Genomic DNA, 22,612 nt, shown 5'->3' with positions numbered 1-22,612 from the left:
AAATGGGTAATGAACAAACAATACACTATTTTGATAAATTAACATTAACCAAGTTAACAAATGCTGTTCATTGTTAGTTCATGATCCCTAATGCATTAAATAATGTTAACAAAAAGAACCTTAATGTAATGTTTTACCAATGCATTTTTACTTGTGGTCTCATTTTTGCACCCTGCTGTTTATTATGCAGTCATAGTCTATTTACACTTGATCAATTATTTACATACTTTGAGATATACATTATTCATATTTATATACAGTATAATATACTTATACAGTATAGTGTACTGTATGTGTGTGTATAGTGCATGAATGTACTTTTCAATTTATGAAATGAAAACCTTGACATCTTTTGTTTTACACTAGTTTAAGTTGGTGAATTTTGTGATATTGTTTGATGTGAAAAGAAGGACACAAAGCTAAAACAGAGATATTAACAGCTTAATTGCAGTTATTTTCAGGGTTATTGTGATTAAGTGGTTCTAAGTGTTTGCTTCAATGTATGTCAAAGGGGATATGAGCACACATTCAGGGAATTAAGACATTAGATAAGTGAGGGTTCTAAATGAGGATGAATGGCCAATAAAATCCTTGTCCTTGGCCATCTGGTAAGTCATCAATTCTCTCTTAGTTTGCCACACTGGTGGTTCAGGAGACATGTGACACATCCAGAACTTGTCACAGGCTTTGTTGAACCGTTTCCCTCAAGCCTTATTTGGAACGAGTAGAGTGGGGAAATGCAATTTTAAGAACGTGATTTCATAGACCAAGGACACATTGTCCATGAAGTCCACTTGTAATGTTAGTCAAGGGTTTTTGCACCTTAACCTTTCATAATTTAGTGTTCTATGATCATTTTCTACATTTTCCAGGACCCTTAGCATTAAATGAACTCATTTTATATAAATAAAAAAAATAAAGTTTGGAATAATGTACAGATTTTGTTCTTTCAAAAGGAAATTGGTACTTTAATTCACCAAAGTTTCTTTCAGCTGATCACAAAGTATAGTCAGGACATAATTAATGTAAAATTAGCACCATCACTATTTGAAAAAAAGTCATTTTTGATCAAATCTGGATGGGCCCCATTTCCAGCAGTCTTCATTCCAACACCTTATCCTTGAGTAATCATGCTAAATTGCTAATTTGGTACTAGAAAATCACTTGCCATTTTATCAAACAGCTGAAAGCTATTTGGTTTGTTAAACATTGTCTTTGTGTTTGTTTTTGTGTTGCCACAGTATGCAATAGACTAGCAGGTCTTAAGGTCAATATTAGGTAAAAAATGGCAAAAAAGATACAGCTTTCTCTAGAAACTCATCAGTCAATCATTGTTTTGAGGAATGAAGGCTATACAATGATTGATAGGTTTCATACAAAGGTGTACAATAAAATCTTCAAAGACAAAGGACAACTGGCTCTAACAAGTACAGAAAGAGATGTAGATGTCCAGATATACAACTAAAAAAGAGGATAAGTACATCAGTCTCTAGTTTGAGAAATAGACACCTCAAATGTCCTCAGCTGACAACTAAATTGAATTCTACCCACAACACCAGTTTCATGTACAACAGTAAAGAGAAGACTCAGGGGCACAGGCCTTATGGGATTAATTGCGAATAAAATGCCACTTTTGAAACAGAAAATCAAAAAGAAAAGGTTAGAGTGGGAAAAGAAACACAGACGTTGGACAACAGATAATTGGAAAAGAGTGTTATGGATCTTCACCCTATTGAGCTTTTGTTCGATCACTGTGCCGAAGTGTCTGACAAGACAGCCACATCTAAGTCAAGTGCTACATTCATTGTGACATGTCACCTGAATATAAGGACAAATTGACAGCTAGAATGCCAAGGATCTTTTGGAAGTTTTTTTGATGAGAACTCTTTGTAGTTTAAGAATTTCAGATTTTTTTTTTTCAAATTGTAATAGTAATGTTTCACAATATTAATGTCCTGACTATACATTGTGATCAGTTGAATGCCACTTTGGTGAATAAAAGTACCGATTTCTTTCTATAAGAGCAAAATCTTTACATTACTCCAAACTTCTGGCTGCCATCTACACTCACCTAAAGGATTATTAGGAACACCTGTTCAATTTCTCATTAATGCAATTATCTAATCAACCAATCACATGGCAGTTGCTTCAATGCATTTAGGGGTGTGGTCCTGGTCAAGACAATCTCCTGAACTCCAAACTGAATGTCAGAATGGGAAAGAAAGGTGATTTAAGCAATTTTGAGCGTGGCATGGTTGTTGGTGCCAGACGGGCCGGTCTGAGTATTTCACAATCTGCTCAGTTACTGGGATTTTCACACACAACCATTTCTAGGGTTTACAAAGAATGGTGTGAAAAGGGAAAAACATCCAGTATGCGGCAGTCCTGTGGGTGAAAATGCTTTGTTGATGCTAGAGGTCAGAGGAGAATGGGCTGACTGATTCAAGCTGATAGAAGAGCAACTTTGCCTGAAATAACCACTCGTTACAACCGAGGTATGCAGCAAAGCATTTGTGAAGCCACAACACGTACAACCTTGAGGCGGATGGGCTACAACAGCAGAAGACCCCACCGGGTACCACTCATCTCCACTACAAATAGGAAAAAGAGGCTACAATTTGCAAGAGCTCACCAAAATTGGACAGTTGAAGACTGGAAAAATGTTGCCTGGTCTGATGAGTCTCGATTTCTGATGAGACATTCAGATGTTAGAGTCAGAATTTGGCGTAAACAGAATGAGAACATGGATCCATCATGCCTTGTTACCACTGTGCAGGCTGGTGGTGGTGGTGTAATGGTGTGGGGGATGTTTTCTTGGCACACTTTAGGCCCCTTAGTGCCAATTGGGCATCGTTTAAATGCCACGGCCTACCTGAGCATTGTTTCTGACCATGTCCATCCCTTTATGGCCACCATGTACCCATCCTCTGATGGCTACTTCCAGCAGGATAATGCACCATGTCACAAAGCTCGAATCATTTCAAATTGGTTTCTTGAACATGACAATGAGTTCACTGTACTAAAATGGCCCCCACAGTCACCAGATCTCAACCCAAAAGAGCATCTTTGGGATGTGGTGGAACGGGAGCTTCGTGCCCTGGATGTGCATCCCACAAATCTCCATCAACTGCAAGATGCTATCCTATCAATATGGGCCAACATTTCTAAAGAATGCTTTCAGCACATTGTTGAATCAATGCCACGTAGAATTAAGGCAGTTCTGAAGGCGAAAGGGGGTCAAACACAGTATTAGTATGGTGTTGCTAATAATCCTTCAGGTGAGTGTATATATATATATGTGTGTGTGTGTGTGTGTGTGTGTGTGTGTTCTTTTCTTTTTTTTCTATTGTGCCTTTAAAGTCCTCTACGTAATCTTTATCTTTGCATCTGAAGTAACAGAACTTACTCTTTCGCTGCAGGTTTTCTATCACGTCATTTGTTTTTGTGACTGATTCATAAAACTATCCCTGCTGAAATGTGTCACTTTTAAGATCAGATGGAAATGATCAGGGACCTTATTAAAAGTAAACATTAGCCACTCTTTCCCAATTTTGAATCCTTTAATGGAAATTAAGACTTACAGATGCTACAGTCAGGAAACGCGACATTTGGCAGTTGTTTACCTTTCACCCTTCGTTTTGATCTTTCTTGCTTCCGCATCACCTCATTGTGAGTGGATGGATCACATTTCTGCAGAGTGATCTCACAGTGAAATCGGAAACAGTATGTTGATATTTCTTTTGCTAAAATAAGCCTGTGCTTACTATTCGAAAAACTGGCCCCAGTGGCCAAAGTGGTAAGTGTTGTTGGATGCATGGATGCATGTGGGAACATTTTCTGGGTGAAATGTCCAGAAAGGGATCTGAACCCATGTTTCCCATGCTGCTGATGCAGCACGATTCCAGTTGTACCTTAATGGAATGTAAACATGTTTGAGCCGATGCAAAAATTATAGGAGATGGCACTTGTCAATGAGTCTGCATAATGTGTCCGACCCTAGGGTATTGGAACTCTCGGAAACAACATGCTGACTTCCCATGTGATCATGTTGGTTTCTGAACATAAAGTAAAACATCAACAACATTTATTTCATGTGATCATGTGATAACACATTCATTTCACTTGAAAGCTGCAGACGTTCAGAGCAAGCCTGTTTTGCAACTGTGTGTGTTCAGAATTTTGATGAGTGAAAGTTACAGAACTGTAAATTTTCAAAGTATATCAAACTCTCTTATCTCTAAAGAGCAAGGCAAATTCAATTTCTTGTGATATGACCACTTTAAAACTTGCTTGGGCATTCTGTGTGAAAGTATTGGGGTGGTATGTTTTTTATTTTCTTTCTTTTAGCCTGTATCATGCCAGATCAATATATTGCATACCCACTTAATAAAATTAGTGACCTGTAACCAATTAAATGTGTAGAGCCACAGTAAACATCAGATATACAAACGCTGAGCTTATTGTTCAAAAACTTTACTGAAAAGAGCCATTACAGCATTTCACATCTTTTGAGACCTAAGTTTCCCGCTGGCATTTAAACACCATAATCTGATGTTTTTAACAAATGACTCATAGCAGTTGTGCATGAAAAACACTAAGTGAAGGAAAGTGAAATCAACCACTTGCTCTAGTGTTATACCATACAATATTAACAAGCTCTAATGCAGCATCTTTTTAAAACCAAATCTGGTTAGACAGATAGTGCCAATTTTTGGTGAACTTGATCAGTTTCTGGGGCAATCAGATCGATAGATAACTTACAATGTACAAGATTTGCCCAGAGGGACAATTGTGAGTCATTGAAATGAAAGGAGTCTCTCAATTAAGAAGATGTGATGTTATTTGTTTAAATATATACCCTAAATGAGGGAATGATTTATAGATGATTTATTAAATGTATTAATTGCATAGTGTGCAACCTGGACCTTTGGGAAAGAAAATCACAAATTAAATCTCTTTGGCCCTATTTAATTTCTTGATGTACCACATTGTGAACAATTGTAATTGCATATTGCAAATTACATATAACGGTGACATTAATATTTCAAGTATTTCATTTCAATGCAGAGTATTGAACTGAAACTTTTGCTTGTAGGTTGTGTTTATTTCGGAGCAAGTAGCGGCACCAAATGGAATTGCAAAATAATAACTTTTTTCAAACAGGTTTCTACACAATCCACTACCTCTGTCTTCCATTGTTCAAAACAAACTGATAGTCCTGTGCTCACATTTGCCAAGATAATAAAGTAAGCAATCAAAAGTCAAAGATATCAGATCCCAGACATTTCTCATCAAACTCATCAAATTATCTGAGCTATCTTTATTAAATTAAATAACTCTTCCTGTATGTTCACAACTGTCTCATTTGATTCTAATATTTATTTGTTATTCTGTTTAAACCATCATCCAGACATTCCCTTTCGTAGGAACTCGAGCTGCATAATCGCATTGGGAACGATATATGTACATTCATGACATGCGAACAGTAGCTGCCAACTGTCTACGCCCATGTGGCAAGCATATAGCGACGCACAAGCGAGCTAAATCGTCTTAATATATCAGAGAAAATTATGAGTTTACTCCTGCTCCAACAGAGAGAACCTGGGAAGCAGGAGTCAAACCCTCATCCAGATTATACAATCTATCAAATTTATGTGGAGAGGACCACCCTGCCACCATACAAATGTCCTCTAAGGACGCACCTCTAGCCAAAGCCTATGAGGATGCCATGTTCCTCGTAGAATAGCGTTGAATACCAGAAGGTAAACCGTACACTTTGTAAACACTTGCATTAGTAAGCCAATGAGACAGTCTATGCTTGGACACCAAAACACACCTGTTGCAGCCACCAAAGCACACAAACTACTGCTCTGACTTAAGTCACTGGATAGTACAGTCAACATAAACTTGCAGCACCCAAACTGGGCAAAGCATATGCAATCTTTCATGCTCCCCTGACTCAAATGGGGGAGGACAGAAAGCCTGATATTTAATTGTCTGCGAGCTAAATGATGTAGAAACGAACTTGGTGAAATTGCCCAAACGAGGTCTTAACACCAACCAATCATTGAGATAATTCAAAACGTGGATGCCTTGAAGCCTCAAGAGCATCAAATCTGCATCTATACATTTTGTGAATGTGCGTGGTGCCAGTGCATGTCAGAACGGAAAGATGCAAAATTCATACTGTTGCCCCCGTAAGTGAATCTGAGAATGTGCCTGTGCTTTGGCACAATCTGCATATGGAAATGAGCGTCCTTCAAATATATTGTCAGAAACCAGTCCCCAGCTGCACTTTTGACATTTTTTATTTTATTGACATTTCATTAGAGGGAAATTCAAACATCTCAAAATCCAGAATGGGACTAATAATGAACAGAAAATAATGACCGTAAAAGCCGCATTCTCTCTAAGAAGGGGAAATCTCTTTTATTGCCCCTTTTTCTAAGAGAGTATGAATTTCCCGAATCAAAAACAGGGCTTCCTGAACAGAAACGTCTGTCGGAACAACCCCACTGAACAATCCCCACTGGAGCCCACCTGAATTGAATTACATAAATTGATTATAGTTCCTGCGATGGACTGGCGACCTGTCCAGGGTGTCCCCCGCCTTTCGCCCAATGTTAGCTGGGATAGGCTCCAGCCCCCCGCGACCCTGTACACAGGATAAGCGGTTGACGATGGATGGATGGATGGATTTATTGTTCGAAGTACCAGTTCAAAATGCCATACAGCTGCTGCCAAGCAGACAGATAGTCAGACTGAGGGATTAATGCATGGCTCTTGCCTGCAGCGCGACCTGTAACCACTAGATGGCGCACTTGGCTTACTTTTGATGACTTTTCCAGAACTAGTGGCACAGCGGAGAGAAGCCGGGTTGTGTCTGGTTGAAGGGCATTTGATCATATTTTTTCCATTTTTGTATTTAGGCATAAATTATGAGCACATCTAAAATGTATCTACAGCAGGAATGCTGACAGAAAAAATTTTTTCCCTGGTATTTGTATGGGGAAAAGTGTATGAACATTTGGGGGAATGTTTATTTGAGAAAACTGGTTCGCTACAATGGCACAGCATTCATTATGGGGGACAATGTGTGATGACCCTTGGTCATGGAGGCAGAGGCCAAACTCAAGCTGAAAATATTCAATGCTCGTTTGCCAGTGTAAATTACAGTGGAAACCGAGCTAAATTGGTGTACTGAAAAATGGGTTAGACACTAAACCGATCCCAGCATATAATGTGAAACAACGTGTAGCACCCGGATAGTGGGAAACACCCTCGCAAACAAAAGAATCGCCTTGAACAACTCGTTCCCCAGCACGAGCCTCGGGGGGAAAAACAGGAGGGAAATTTTAAATGGAGCCGATATTAAGTCAGTCATTCCTTAACGTGATGCACTTTGTTGGACTGCAAAACGTTTGTGTGTAGTTCCAACAGTAGACTGAAAAAAGCGACATCCATGCCACCACAAAAAAATCGTGCAGAGATAACCGTGCGCCTCTGTTGTCTCACCAGAATGCCCGTTTTTGCACACTTTGTTCATCAGAAAATGGCCGCCCAGCTAGGCCTCAGAGCATGTCTGACGGGACTCACGTTTTTGCTCATGGGGAGGGCGACAAACATGAGGAAGAACCTGATTTCTGTTCGAACTCCAAATTTCTCAGACACAAAGCTGAAATCCCAAACAGCTCCCGCACATGAAGCTCCAAATCTGGATGCCTTGAAACTGGAACAAGTGGGGATAATGCCTCGTGGTGAGAAATTGCAAGCCTTCAAAAAAGGGCAGCTGTCCTTGTCAGACCCTTGTAACGCTTGGAAGTATCCACATTAAAATTGCCCTTAAATTTACGCCGTATAAACCAGTGTTTCCCAATCTTTTTTCTGCCACAGCAGACTTTTTTTGATAAAAAAATTATACGGCACACCACTATCCCACATAGGCTAACCATCGACAATATTTTTTCCTGTTCAAGAACTTGTCCATGTATTCTGTCTGTCTTAGTAGCGTGTTTACTTGTTTGAAATTCAACTATGAAAAAAAACAACAAGTCACATACAGTGCTTGCGTTAGACTTTCTCATCGTCCGTCATTTTGATGAACAGGGTCGTAAAAATTCCATCATAATCTATTATTACCCGTCATTTAAATTTTCATATTTTATTGATAATAAGACATTTAATAGCTTTTATTTTCATTCACATTTTCATTTTTAATCATGAACTTACAGGACGAGCATATAGCAGATCATGCATTTATTTATTTATGAAGAGAACAGATGAACAACAGAGACACCACCAGCAGCAGATTAATATTTTTTTCCACCGCAGTGACAGTGGTGGCCAATAAAACATTACATATGAACAACATAATATTACAAAAAACAAATACGATTAAAATATGAACAAAACATGTAAAAAATTTACTGACCAGTATTCAATCGGCAACTCAAACCTTCCTCCTGCTCACTTTAAAGACTTCAATGTTTTCTGCAGCGCTGGCGCGAGTCATGTGAAAGACCCTTAACGCGTAGAAATATCACTCACTTTTAATTAAGCATTGCTCTTCACAATCACAAAAGTGGCCGATTATTTACATTTTATTTACATATTTTATATATGCTTTTATGGGCCTGTGACATAGATCCCAAGGGCCGTCGCTTAAGTGCCACCAGCCAATAAATTGACGTGATTGTACAAGGGCTTCAGACCATGAGACACTCAGGGCATGTCCCAATGTGATTATGCTGCTCGGGTTTCTACTAAAGGGAACTACTCTATATACACACACCTGTGACTGGTTATTCCATATTAATGTGCTTTACTAATCACAAACAGCCTACAGTTAGATTAATGAATCTAAGTGGTTGTGGTAAAGTGGGCTAAAGCACATAACTGGTAATCAGAAGGTTGTCGGTTTGATCCCCACAGCCACCACCATTGTGTCCTTGAGTAAGGCACTTAACTCCAGGTTGCTCTAGGGGGATTGTCCCTGTAATAAGTGCTCTGTAAGTCGCTTTGGATAAAAGCGTCTGCCAAATGCATATATGTAAATGTAAATGTAAATATTACTTTGCAGAATACATTTTTATTTACAAGTATTCATAATTGTTAATAATAAACTTACATCTTTATTAAACATTGGTGTCTTTTATCACAGCACTGTTGCCACTAAAAACATGTATACACTTGAGTCCATTAAGCCTTCTGAGGAATAAAAGATCTGACTTAACAATACATGCAGCAAGTACCTAGGAAACACACACAGAGCAGGCAAGTGAACAGAAAGCTTGCAAATTTGTACGCTGCCTGGGGTTTCAAGCAGCAATACTCTGATGAACAACTGGTCCCATTGGTGCTTTAACAATCCAGTGAATACATAAGGAATATGTGGTTGGAATATAACACAGTTGGAATATGGTTTGGAAGCCATTCTAGCACAATAAACTAATAAAATAAATAAATGCATACAAAACCACAGGGAAAGTGTTGTATGTTTGATGTCACAGTGGGAGAAATTGGAAACTGAGCTGTGACACAATAATCACATTAAAGTTCGATGTCATTGTGCTTAATGCTTTTGTTGTACTGAAAAATGGCTTTTGACATTCAAGATTATATGAATTCAAGTTTTATAAATATTAACATGACAGAGCTAAGCGATAAGCTTATGAGATAATCTAGGCTAATGTACTTTGACACATCATTATTGAATTAAAACTCCATGTGACATTTAATCTACTTTCACCTGACATTGCACTCTCTCTAAAACACACTCAATTTATGACTAGAGTTTTTCAATTCTGTTAAATAATGAACAATGTGCAATCTTTGCATATGCAAATTCAATTTAATTCAATTTAATGTATTTGTATAGGGCTTTTCACAATGCATATTGTTCCAAAGCAGCTTTACAAAAAATAATGCCTTACAGACCACTGTGAAGAAGCCAAGGGCAAAAGTTGCAAGGATAAAAGTCCCTAAGATGTTTAAGATGTTTAACAATGGAATCAAGACTCAACTGGGGAAGCCTTTCCTTGGGCTGACACATATTTAGTAATTTTGCAGAATTTTACACATTTCATATTTATTTTATTTTTCCGGTTAAATTTAGATTTTAAATGCGGCCTCAGATTTTTGCATAGTACTGCATGAAATCATGAGGCATAATTACACATCCAGACATAAGCAGACATGTTTGTGTATAGGATATTCTTAGAAATTTAGAAAAGTCTGGAGTTTCAGATATTTAAACACACCTTTATGTTTTCATACACAAATGTTAATTTGACCAGATGTAATCAAGCCGTGATGTATTAATGACAGTTTTAACAAATTATAATGAACTGAAGATAATGATTATTAAAATCATATTTCTCTCTCTATCAGATTGTTTCACAAATGGAAAGTTATGTGACCGTGGGCCTCCTGGATACTATCCTGAGTTTGCTTGGAGTTTAACATCAGCAGACGACTCATGGGTGAAGGACGAGACAATGCAGAAGACAAAAGCAAGCTCCCAGGGGTGGGAAGAAGGTAAAAGGCTTCCTTTGTTGTAAAGCAACTGTAATGATGCTTTGCCACATTTAGCCACAGCGGCATTTCAGATACTTTCAACTCCCAGACACATCTGATAAAAAAATTAAATGCTTTGTGAAGGGGTAAAAAAGGCTTTAGGTTCATTGTGGCTTTGATTAAATTGCCCTTGCCCATCTAAAATAAATTAAAAAGGTTCCCATCACAACTTTTCCTTCATTTCACTACTTCAATTCACAAGATTTAAATCCCAGGAATTGAACTGGGCATGGGAGGTTTAACGGAGATGTGGTTGGGTAAAGTAGAGAACAGAGAGACGATCCTCACCCTATATGGATCATAATTTCATTTTTTTCTCAGAAAGCAAGGTAGTTGAAATTATGTGGAATGGAGATGATATGCAAAAGAGAGAAGGAGATAAACCTAAAAGAGTTGGAAATAGAAAGTGAGGGTCGAGAATGAGCATTAGGAAAGCCTCATTAGATAGTCAGGTTGCAAGAGAAGGTTGGGAAATTATGAACTCTTCAAGCACAGCTCCTGCACTTCAAAGACAAATGTCGCAGTTCTGCATGCTGTTCAATCCCTCGGTGCAGCAGCCGTGCGTGGAGCTTGTTCTTTTCACACATGCAGCAGCACGGCAGGAATACAACACTATGAAATGATCATAAACATGCTTACAGAATCATAAAGGAACTACAACATAGATTGATCATGGGGAAGTCTATCTTTTTAAGCAAGACACTTTTGGATAGTAGTCTGTAATTAAGGTGCATGATAGCCATACTTAAAACTGGGTAGGCTGACATGTAGATGGTGTACTACAGGCACTATGAACCAGAGGTTCATTTTCATTCAAACTAAAATATGTTTTCCCCCCATTTTGTTATATAACGCATTGTAATTGTGAAATGTATCATAATTTAATTTTTTAATTAACTATTTATTTAATTTTTTGTGTTTGAAAGTGATTTGTTTTACACAAATTACGACTGTCCCACAGTTTCGGCGTTATCGCATCATGGCCGAAAAAAATTTACTTTATATTTTTTTGTGTGTGTTTGTTTGTTTTTTCAAAAGAAATTGTCAGTGAAGAACATATTTGAGATGTGATGTGAAAAATAATGATGTGAAAAATAAAATTTAAGGTAAATATCACTTGTTAACAGAATATTTGAATAATTGGGCATCATTTTCCAATCAAGATTTAATTTTGTCAGATGATGCAAAAAGTTTTTAAAAAGTTTTTAGTATATGTATTATTTTATGTCTAATATAATACAATTGGCAAATAATATATATATATATACACTCACCTAAAGGATTATTAGGAACACCTGTTCAATTTCTCATTAATGCAATTATCTAATCAACCAATCACATGGCAGTTGCTTCAATGCATTTAGGGGTGTGGTCCTGGTCAAGACAATCTCCTGAACTCCAAACTGAATGTCAGAATGGGAAAGAAAGGTGATTTAAGCAATTTTGAGCGTGGCATGGTTGTTGGTGCCAGACGGGCCGGTCTGAGTATTTCACAATCTGCTCAGTTACTGGGATTTTCACGCACAACCATTTCTAGGGTTTACAAAGAATGGTGTGAAAAGGGAAAAACATCCAGTATGCGGCAGTCCTGTGGGTGAAAATGCTTTGTTGATGCTAGAGGTCAGAGGAGAATGGGCTGACTGAGTCAAGCTGATAGAAGAGCAACTTTGCCTGAAATAACCACTTGTTACAACCGAGGTATGCAGCAAAGCATTTGTGAAGCCACAACACGCACAACCTTGAGGCGGATGGGCTACAACAGCAGAAGACCCCACCGGGTACCACTCATCTCCACTACAAATAGGAAAAAGAGGCTACAATTTGCAAGAGCTCACCAAAATTGGACAGTTGAAGACTGGAAAAATGTTGCCTGGTCTGATGAGTCTCGATTTCTGATGAGACATTCAGATGGTAGAGTCAGAATTTGGCATAAACAGAATGAGAACATGGATCCATCATGCCTTCTTACCACTGTGCAGGCTGGTGGTGGTGGTGTAATGGTGTGGGGGATGTTTTCTTGGCACACTTTAGGCCCCTTAGTGCCAATTGGGCATCGTTTAAATGCCACGGCCTACCTGAGCATTGTTTCTGATCATGTCCATCCCTTTATGGCCACCATGTACCCATCCTCTGATGGCTACTTCCAGCAGGATAATGCACCATGTCACAAAGCTCGAATCATTTCAAATTGGTTTCTTGAACATGACAATGAGTTCACTGTACTAAAATGGCCCCACAGTCACCAGATCTCAACCCAATAGAGCATCTTTGGGATGTGGTGGAACGGGAGCTTCGTGCCCTGGATGTGCATCCCACAAATCTCCATCAACTGCAAGATGCTATCCTATCAATATGGGCCAACATTTCTAAAGAATGCTTTCAGCACATTGTTGAATCAATGCCACGTAGAATTAAGGCAGTTCTGAAGGCGAAAGGGGGTCAAACACAGTATTAGTATGGTGTTCCTAATAATCCTTTAGGTGAGTGTATGTGTATATATATATATATATATATATGTGTGTGTGTGTGTGTGTGTGTGTGTGTGTGTGTGTGTGTGTGTGTGTGTGTGTGTGTGTTCTTTTCTTTTTTTTCTATTGTGCCTTTAAAGTCATCTATGTAATCTTTATCTTTGCATCTGAAGTAACAGAACTTACTCTTTCGCTGCAGGTTTTCTATCATGTAATTTGTTTTTGTGACTGATTCATAAAACTATCCCTGCTGAAATGTGTCACTTTTAAGATCAGATGGAAATGATCAGGGACTTTTAATAAGTAAACATTAGCCACTCTTTCCCAATTTTGAATCCTTTAATGGAAATTAAGACTTACAGATGCTACAGTCAGGAAACGCGACATTTGGCAGTTGTTTACCTTTCACCCTTCGTTTTGATGTCAGGAACAGTATCTTTCTTGCTTCCGCATCACCTCATTGTGAGTGGATGGATCACATTTCTGCAGAGTGATCTCACAGTGAAATCGGAAACAGTATGTTGATATTTCTTTTGCTAAAATAAGCCTGTGCTTACTATTCGAAACACTGCCCCCAGTGGCCAAAGTGGTAAGTGTTGTTGGATGCATGGATGCATGTGGGAACATTTTCTGGGTGAAATGTCCAGAAAGGGATCTGAACCCATGTTTCCCATGCTGCTGATGCAGCACGATTCCAGTTGTACCTTAATGGAATGTAAACATGTTTGAGCCGATGCAAAAATTATAGGAGATGGCACTTGTCAATGAGTCTGCATAATGTGTCCGACCCTAGGTTATTGGAACTCTCGGAAACAACATGCTGACTTCCCATGTGATCATGTTGGTTTCTGAACATAAAGTAAAACATCAACAACATTTATTTCATGTGATCATGTGATAACACATTCATTTCACTTGAAAGCTGCAGACGTTCAGAGCAAGCCTGTTTTGCAACTGTGTGTGTTCAGAATTTTGATGAGTGAAAGTTACAGAACTGTAAATTTTCAAAGTATATCAAACTCTCTTATCTCTAAAGAGCAAGGCAAATTCAATTTCTTGTGATATGACCACTTTAAAACTTGCTTGGGCATTCTGTGTGAAAGTATTGGGGTGGTATGTTTTTTATTTTCTTTCTTTTAGCCTGTATCATGCCAGATCAATATATTGCATACCCACTTAATAAAATTAGTGACCTGTAACCAATTAAATGTGTAGGGCCACAGTAAACATCAGATATACAAACGCTGAGCTTATTGTTCAAAAACTTTACTGAAAAGAGCCATTACAGCATTTCACATGCTGTAATGAAAGGTGATTTAAGCAATTTTGAGCGTGGCATGGTTGTTGGTGCCAGACGGGCCAGTCTGAGTATTTCACAATCTGCTCAGTTACTGGGATTTTCACGCACAACCATTTCTAGGGTTTACAAAGAATGGTGTGAAAAGGGAAAAACATCAAGTATGCGGCAGTCCTGTGGGCGAAAATGCCTTGTTGATGCTAGAGGTCAGAGGAGAATGCGCCGACTGATTCAAGCTGATAGAAGAGCAACTTTGCCTGAAATAACCACTCGTTACAACCGAGGTATGCAGCAAAGCATTTGTGAAGCCACAACATGCACAACCTTGAGGCGGATGGGCTACAACAGCAGAAGACCCCACCGGGTACCAATCATCTCCACTACAAATAGGAAAAAGAGGCTACAATTTGCAAGAGCTCACCAAAATTGGACAGTTGAAGACTGGAAAAATGTTGCCTGGTCTGATGAGTCTCGATTTCTGTTGAGACATTCAGATGGTAGAGTCAGAATTTGGCGTAAACAGAATGAGAACATGGATCCATCATGCCTTGTTACCACTGTGCAGGCTGGTGGTGGTGGTGTAATGGTGTGGGGGTATGTTTTCTTGGCACACTTTAGGCCCCTTAGTGCCAATTGGGCATCGTTTAAATGCCACGGCCTACCTGAGCATTGTTTCTGACCATGTCCATCCCTTTATGGCCACCATGTACCCATCCTCTGATGGCTACTTCCAGCAGGATAATGCACCATGTCACAAAGCTCGAATCATTTCAAATTGGTTTCTTGAACATGACAATGAGTTCACTGTACTAAAATGGCCCCCACAGTCACCAGATCTCAACCCAGTAGAGCATCTTTGGGATGTGGTGGAACAGGAGCTTCATGCCCTGGATGTGCATCCCACAAATCTCCATCAACTGCAAGATGCTATCCTATCAATATGGGCCAACATTTCTAAAGAATGCTTTCAGCACCTTGTTGAATCAATGCCACATAGAATTAAGGCAGTTCTGAAGGCGAAAGGGGTCAAACACAGTATTAGTAGGGTGTTCCTAATAATCCTTTAGGTGAGTGTATATATATATATATATATATATATATATATATATATATATATATATATATATATATATATATATAATTATTCTATTTTATTATAACATTATTGTGTGTATTTAAGATACATAAAAGTGCCATAAAGCTATAAAGTCAGCCTCAGCAAGACAAAGGAATCTATGTTTTTAATATAAAACGTTTAAATAATTTCCACCTCTGTCACTTCCAACTCAGAATGAATGATATGGTGATATATGGTGGAAGTTATTCATGATTCAGGGACCAAAAATATGTATGTATATAACGTATACGTTACCCATTGTTAGACATTTTTAGTTGAAAAATTTTATGAATTTGTGAGAATTTATTATTTAAAAGTACACAGGGCCAAAAGTGTCCACAGTTGAAGAAACACCTAGATACGGAATACTCACAACACATGCTCAGCAGGCCTGTGGAAGGACCTGATAAGAGTGAACTATTAGTTTATCATCTAATCACATTAAAGGAGAGTTAAATTATTTATATTATAATTTTCGTAAATACCAAGGGCTATACACAGATATAAACAGTCTTTCGAGACCAGCAGAAACAGCTTTGATGCACTTGTCTGGAACGGAATTGAAAATATACGAACAAAATCATTCCTGTCCTATTTCACCAGTTACCAAGCAATTGACTTCAAGTGAATGATTACGCTCTCCATATGTCCTCAGTCCTATGGCTTTATGTGGCAGGAAATAGAGGATAAAAAGTTTGATTAATGCAGAGTGTGGAAATGCCAGGGCTATTTACTTTTCTATTGGCTGGTGCCCTTACATTCTCCAGGGACTTGTACTGCATGGTTGTCACCAGGGAGGCTTGAGTCCAGTGGAAAGGGAGTGGGTTATTAGGTGGTCCGTGTAATGAGGTGGGTTAAGGTAGGGTCACTGTTGCTGAGAAGTTTTATAGTCTGACGCATGTATCGGGTGGAATGAACACCCAGAGCACTGAAAATATTTCTCACCACGTCATATTAAAGGAATAGTTCACACAAACATGAACATTTTGTCACTATGTACTCACCCTCATGTCATTCTATGCCAGTATACTGTTATGTTTTAAAAACACCATTAACATAGTCAATAGGACTTGTGCGCTATATTCCAAGGCTTCTGAAGTCTATGTTTGCTTTTTTGTGAGGAACAGAAAAATTGCACTCTTCATTGATAATTTTCCCCTCCACCGCAGCTCTGAAATCTTATTTGTGTCCATACATTGTGTGTTGAAGCACCGTGGGAGGTTTGATGTCATCTGCGGCAAATGCCATTGGTTCTTGCATAAGTGTGTGTGTTCTTGCATAACTGAATGAGGGCAAGCCTGTTGGATTATGCAGAATTGAGAATGACATTTGAGAATTGCCGTGGAAGGGAAGATTTTCAGTGAATTACTAAAATTTCTTAACTTACATTTTGGATTGCTCCTCATATTAAGTTATTTTATGGCTTCAGAAGACTGAATATAGCGCTTAAGTCGGTATAAACCACTTTTATGTTTTATTTTTTTGTTTGTTTTATTTCGTTGCCTTTTGTGTCCTGCAAAAATAACAACACAAAAGTTTTTCTTTCGTTTTTGGGTGAACTATACCCAGAGTAGTTTAGGTTTGATTTTCGTCAATAAATATTATGTGTCAGGAAGATTATTTTATGAATGCCATGAAAAGAAATAAACAAATACAATTACATTTACATTTATGCATTTGGCAGACGCTTTTATCCAAAGCGACTTACAGAGCACTTATTACAGGGACAATCCCCCCAGAGCAACCTGGAGTTAAGTGCCTTGCTCAAGGACACAATGGTGGTGGCTGTGGGGATCAAACCAGTGACCTTCTGATTAACAGTTATGTGATTTAGCCAACTACACCACCACCACTCCCACATATATTAAATAAATAAATAAATGAAATAATATATTTTCTATACTGAATACGTTTCTACAAGTTGGAAAGGTCTTATCCAAAAAGCACTGGAATATTATAATGAATGATTTAAGATTAAGATACCTGAGGTATCAAGTGCTATGGTTCTATTTTTCAATAATGATCCCTCTATGAGATACTATTAGATATTTTTCAATTTCATCCATTTTTCATAAACATAAACTGATATAATTTATATGCCACTAGCTTTTCTTGCTCGGAGCCATACAAATAATTTAACATATATTTAATGACCCAAAAAAATCAGATTTGAAGTTGAGTGGCCTTTAGTTTTTTAATGATAATGTGTGCCCCACCTAAATAATAAATACAACATGCAATTGCTAGGTAACAAATGATAGTTTTGCCATGCTGTGATGGTTACCAATGTAACACAGGAAAGATACAGGAAATAAAATTGTATTGTCTAAACCATTTCATGTGGTCTTTAAGTTATTGTGTGTAACGCTGATGTGTGAGTTTTAACTAGTCTTAACTTTTGCTAGATCTACTTCTACCACTATAGTTTCATTTATTTAATGTATTTATTTATTTATTTTGCTGACACTGATTAAAGATGAGTAACAATTACTACATTAGCATGCTTAACACTGTTAATGATAGAAAGTGATCAATGGGCAGCACTATAAGCCTTTGTTTGATTCATTATTCGAACAGTAATCTAGAGTGGTCAAAGCCAGGCATGATCGCAGAACATTAATTCCACAGCAGCTTTTGGAGTTGTTGGACTCAGGGGAGTTTCTGCGCAGCTTGCCCAGAGAACAGGTGGTGGAGAGTGGAACTGGTACGGATCACTGCTGAGAAGGAAAAATGTGCATAGAACCTCAACAGAAGACAACAAACCAATACTTAGCTTGGATACATTCCAGTCTGTTGACAAATCATTAAAGGAATAGTCTACCTAAAAATAATAAATCTCTCATCACTTAATCACCCTTATGCCGTCTCAAACTCTTGTGGAAGACAAATGAAGACATTTTGATGGAAATATATTTTTAATATCTCTACCCATTAACACGCCAAAAGCCAGAGGAAGTGTATTCGAGCATCAAATCATGATTGCGCCTAGACAGCAGATGGCAAGGTTTATAGTGAAAAGGGAGTTTCATTTTGGTCTGTTCTCACCCAAAATCAATTGCATCACATTAGAGGACATGGATAAAAATAACTCGTTGCATGGATCACCTTAATGTCCTTTTTGTATCTTGAATGTTTTGGACCCACTGACTTGCATTGTATGGTTATATTCACATTATATATGCATCAAAATATCTTTGCGTGTGTTCTGCAGAATAAAGAAAGTCACATGGGTTTGAGATGGCATAAGGATGAATAAACGATGAGAGAATTATCATTTTTGGTGAACTATTCCTATGAAATCAAACTTTGCTCATGGGTTCACAACACAAGCCGCATGGACTACTTTTATGATACTGTATTTTTTTACTGTGTCCTTTGTTTGTGAGGATTGTCATACTTGCATGCAGAAGTGGTAGAAATGCTCACACAGACGATTACAGCAAATATGATTGAACATTGATTTTCAGTCATTCTTGCGGAGTCTGGACAGAACCAGCTGGCTTAGGAAAAATAAGGTTTGACGCATTCACTGCCTCTGTATTAGTTCAGTTTATTTGTTTGCATTGGCTAAAGTGCTCCAAAAACTAGTCCCTCTTTGTGATTCCAGCTACACTATTCACCTTTTTCCTGAACATGGAAGTGTTTCAGGATTTGACTGTTTTCAATTTCAGGTCTCCAGTGTTTTCACTCACATCGGCGTATATCCTTAGTGGGTAATGTAATGTTTAAGGTATTACATTTGTAAAAATTGTCAAAATCATGCAGATACTTCACAGAGTAAAGATGACCGTTTTGTTTATAGATAGTGCCTCACCGGAGTGTGTAGATGACAAGAAGCGATAGTCCAAGGTTAGATAAGTTGATATAATTAATTATTAGTGTTATAAAAGTTATGACAGCAACAATGGCACAAGCTGAGCCTGAAATAAAATTTTTTTTAAACTTTTTTACATTTAAATAGTTGTTATTCTCCTCTGGATCGCTTGTTTGGGCAGTTTTTACTTGGCGTCTCAAGACCAGAAATACAAAAAAGGCCATTAGAATCATCATGACGCTGCCCAGTGATTGATCAAGAAAACTGTGGATAGGGTGACGCATGTTGGTCTCTGAGTATGCAGCATGCTTGTTAATGTAGTCCATGAAGATCCAACCAAGCCCTTGGATCGAGAGCTTAGACAGATTTGCATGGGTAGAACTATATTTATTTATTTATTTTTTACCTTCTTTTGGGATCTTACTTGTTGGGCAAAAAATAAACAGTGAACAGATAGTGATAGACTAATTATGATACAATGCGACGGTATGTATAGTACACATTGGTGCAAAAACACTTTATTTTGTTTTTGGAAAGGTAAACCAACATCATATACTAATCTGTCCAGGCATAGCATGTCTCCCATGTACAGCCCAACCTTCACTTCTCCCAGTATGACGTGAACACGACCTTTTTGTTTCAATAGTCTTATTCGGAAATAAATAAATATATATATATATATATATATATATATATATATATATATATATATATATATATATATATATATATATATATATATATATATATATATATCTTTTTATTGCCAACTTATAAACATTTAAAGACAGACTTACCATGACATCCATGGCTGTTCATCAATGGTGTATCCCTCTGCTAAAGCCATCAGTCTGCATTACTTCAACTTCATTAATTGTATTATTTTTAATCTTGAAATATATTAATTTCTGGTGAAGAACTATGCTACCCATAATTCAGCAGTGAAAGATCCACCAGTCTCAGATAACAGTGGCAAACAAAGGGCCCCAAACGAGTCCGGTTAGCGACCACCTACTCCCATCACTGCCTAAAAAATGTACAAGCACCGTTGCGCTCTATTCAAAAATTTTTTAAGTGGATTTCCCCCCTGGATTTTTTTTCTTTCTTTTCCTTTACCTTTTTGAGGGCATTGTTTGTTTAAACATACAGTCCATTGATTTAAACATTTACAGTAAAAATATTTAATTGAAATAAAACAATCAGTACAAGTATGTATGTCACTAAAATAAAAACATAAACATCGGACAAAACATTGTTTGTCCGATTGTTATGTTAGATTATACAGATCATGTTTTGGTAGATTTTACTTGAGATTTAATGTTCTGATGTAATCATGTTTTGTGGTTTTATTTATCTCCAGCCTGATCTCACTATTATATATAGCTAATTGTACATTAATATTTGTAACATTTAAACATACTGTTTGAATAGACACTAAAACGTACAATATGGATGTTTGAAAGCATCTAAAACTTTATTTATTTATTTATTTTTTACATTTACAGCTTTAGAAATGTAAAATATTGACAAATCCATTATCAAAGCTAAAGTTGGTCCAACAAAAATATTTTAGAATGCATTTTTGGCCAGGCAGTGTATCTCAGATTCCTTAACCCTTCCCCAACCTTTAAACATAACCACTTTTCATCCATTTAAAAACATTTAGCAAGTAGATTAATGTACTGTAGTAATAATTTTTGTTACAATATATTAATTTATATATATTTAATTGCAGCTAATCCCACACCTACCAAATCATAACCATTTATTAAGCATATAAAACACATAACATGCTGATACTTTTAATCACAATAATTTATTCAGAAAAATGCCCAAATTAAGTACAAAAGTAGTCCAAAGGGTGATGGGCTGCATCAGATGTGCTCCCTGATGGATTACAATAGCTTTGTGTGAGTTAGAGAGTGGATTTTAAATAATTAATTGCTGTAAATCTTCTCCTGATGCACACCGTAAGAGCGCTGTCATATCACATTCAAACACACACATCTCAGAATATGGCAGTCGCAAGCGGTCACAAGACACTTGAGAGCCAATGAGCATACGACATCACTGCCATAAAACCGGTGGTCAAAATGTTTCTTGAGGCAGCAGTTGTTTTAATTTTTTAATGAAACCATAAAACAACCAACACAGGTAGACGGTTACGGCGGGTGCAACATGCTTCGGTGAATGGAGATGGAGATTGTTAAGTAAAAGGCATGAGTTTGAGTCTGTTTTTCACAGAAAGCAATCTGAAGATTTGGATTATGGCTAACAAATGTATGGATTAATTATATTATTTTTTATGCTGCTTTTGTGGTTTATTTAGTTTTTTGGCATATTCTGAAAACTCCTTTTTTGTCCCATGGTAATCAAAAATAAAATGAAATGCTTTAGAAATTATTTAATGATTACAGAGTTTTTTTAGTTTAAAGTCTTGTTTAAAGTGATATAATCCTTTAAAACGTTGTATAGGGCAGTGTAAGTCACACAGAACTGAATGAAACCATTAAAATGTCATATTATAATGTCAACTGCATTAAATAAATGTGATGGCATTTAACTCTCTCATTGATTATAAATGAAATGTAATTAACTGATTAATTGTATTAATTAATATGTGTTAATATGTAAAATTATGACGTTTAGATGCTGTAAATACATCAATATTGTACGTTTGGTGTCTATGCAAACATAAGAGAATGTACTGTACATTTGCTAGAACCAAACTTTACATACAAATACATACGCATTCTCATGAGATCACGATGTTTCATGTTCAGTTTTTTCAGATGTTAATATCACAAACCACAGCATATTTGCAATTTTTTTCAGTGAATAAGTCAGTGAATGTTGATATCTGACATCTCACTACAGTGTCTGCAGACTTACTAAATCCATCACTAGGTTGTAGTGGCGGCTCTAGAGGGGGGGCCTGACAGAAGCCTGGCCCCTCCATGTACCCTCCCCCAGCCGGATGATGTAACAGCCTGACCATGGTCCCCTGCCCGGCACCCCCTGTGAAAAAATCCTGGCACCACCCCTTCTAGGTTGGTCTGGAATCAAATAGAATCAATTAAACCAAATGTTTAGTTACAAATTAAAAGCCAGAACAGCTTTAGATCTAATTTAAACTCACATTTAAAGTATCTGGGCCACTTTTGTCAGTTTTAGTGGCATCTTTTTCTCAAGCCCAGATTTCTGAACATTGACTACTGTATACAATGCACTTGTCATTCTGATGTCCTGTATGATATGTGCCATCTACTGCTTTGTACTCTCTTTTTTATGTATGACTGCCTCACATAATTATATTAAACATATTATACAATTTTAAGATG

At 37.4% G+C, this 22,612-nt stretch overlaps 1 protein-coding gene across 1 annotated transcript in view; it reads left to right on the top strand.

The window, feature by feature from the left end:
- Positions 1-22,612, top strand: part of LOC127657223 (ALK tyrosine kinase receptor) — a 751,733-nt gene that overhangs the window by 311,111 nt on the left and 418,010 nt on the right. Inside the window, exon 3 of the mRNA XM_052145921.1 lies at positions 10,390-10,536. Within this exon, the coding sequence (XP_052001881.1) occupies positions 10,390-10,536 (147 nt within the window). The remainder of the gene's footprint in view (positions 1-10,389; positions 10,537-22,612) is intronic.

Source organism: Xyrauchen texanus, chromosome 16, assembly GCF_025860055.1.
Source record: "Xyrauchen texanus isolate HMW12.3.18 chromosome 16, RBS_HiC_50CHRs, whole genome shotgun sequence".
Classification (NCBI taxonomy): domain Eukaryota; kingdom Metazoa; phylum Chordata; class Actinopteri; order Cypriniformes; family Catostomidae; genus Xyrauchen; species Xyrauchen texanus.
Note: the sequence above shows the minus strand (reverse complement) of the source record. Positions and strands in the feature narration are given on the sequence as shown.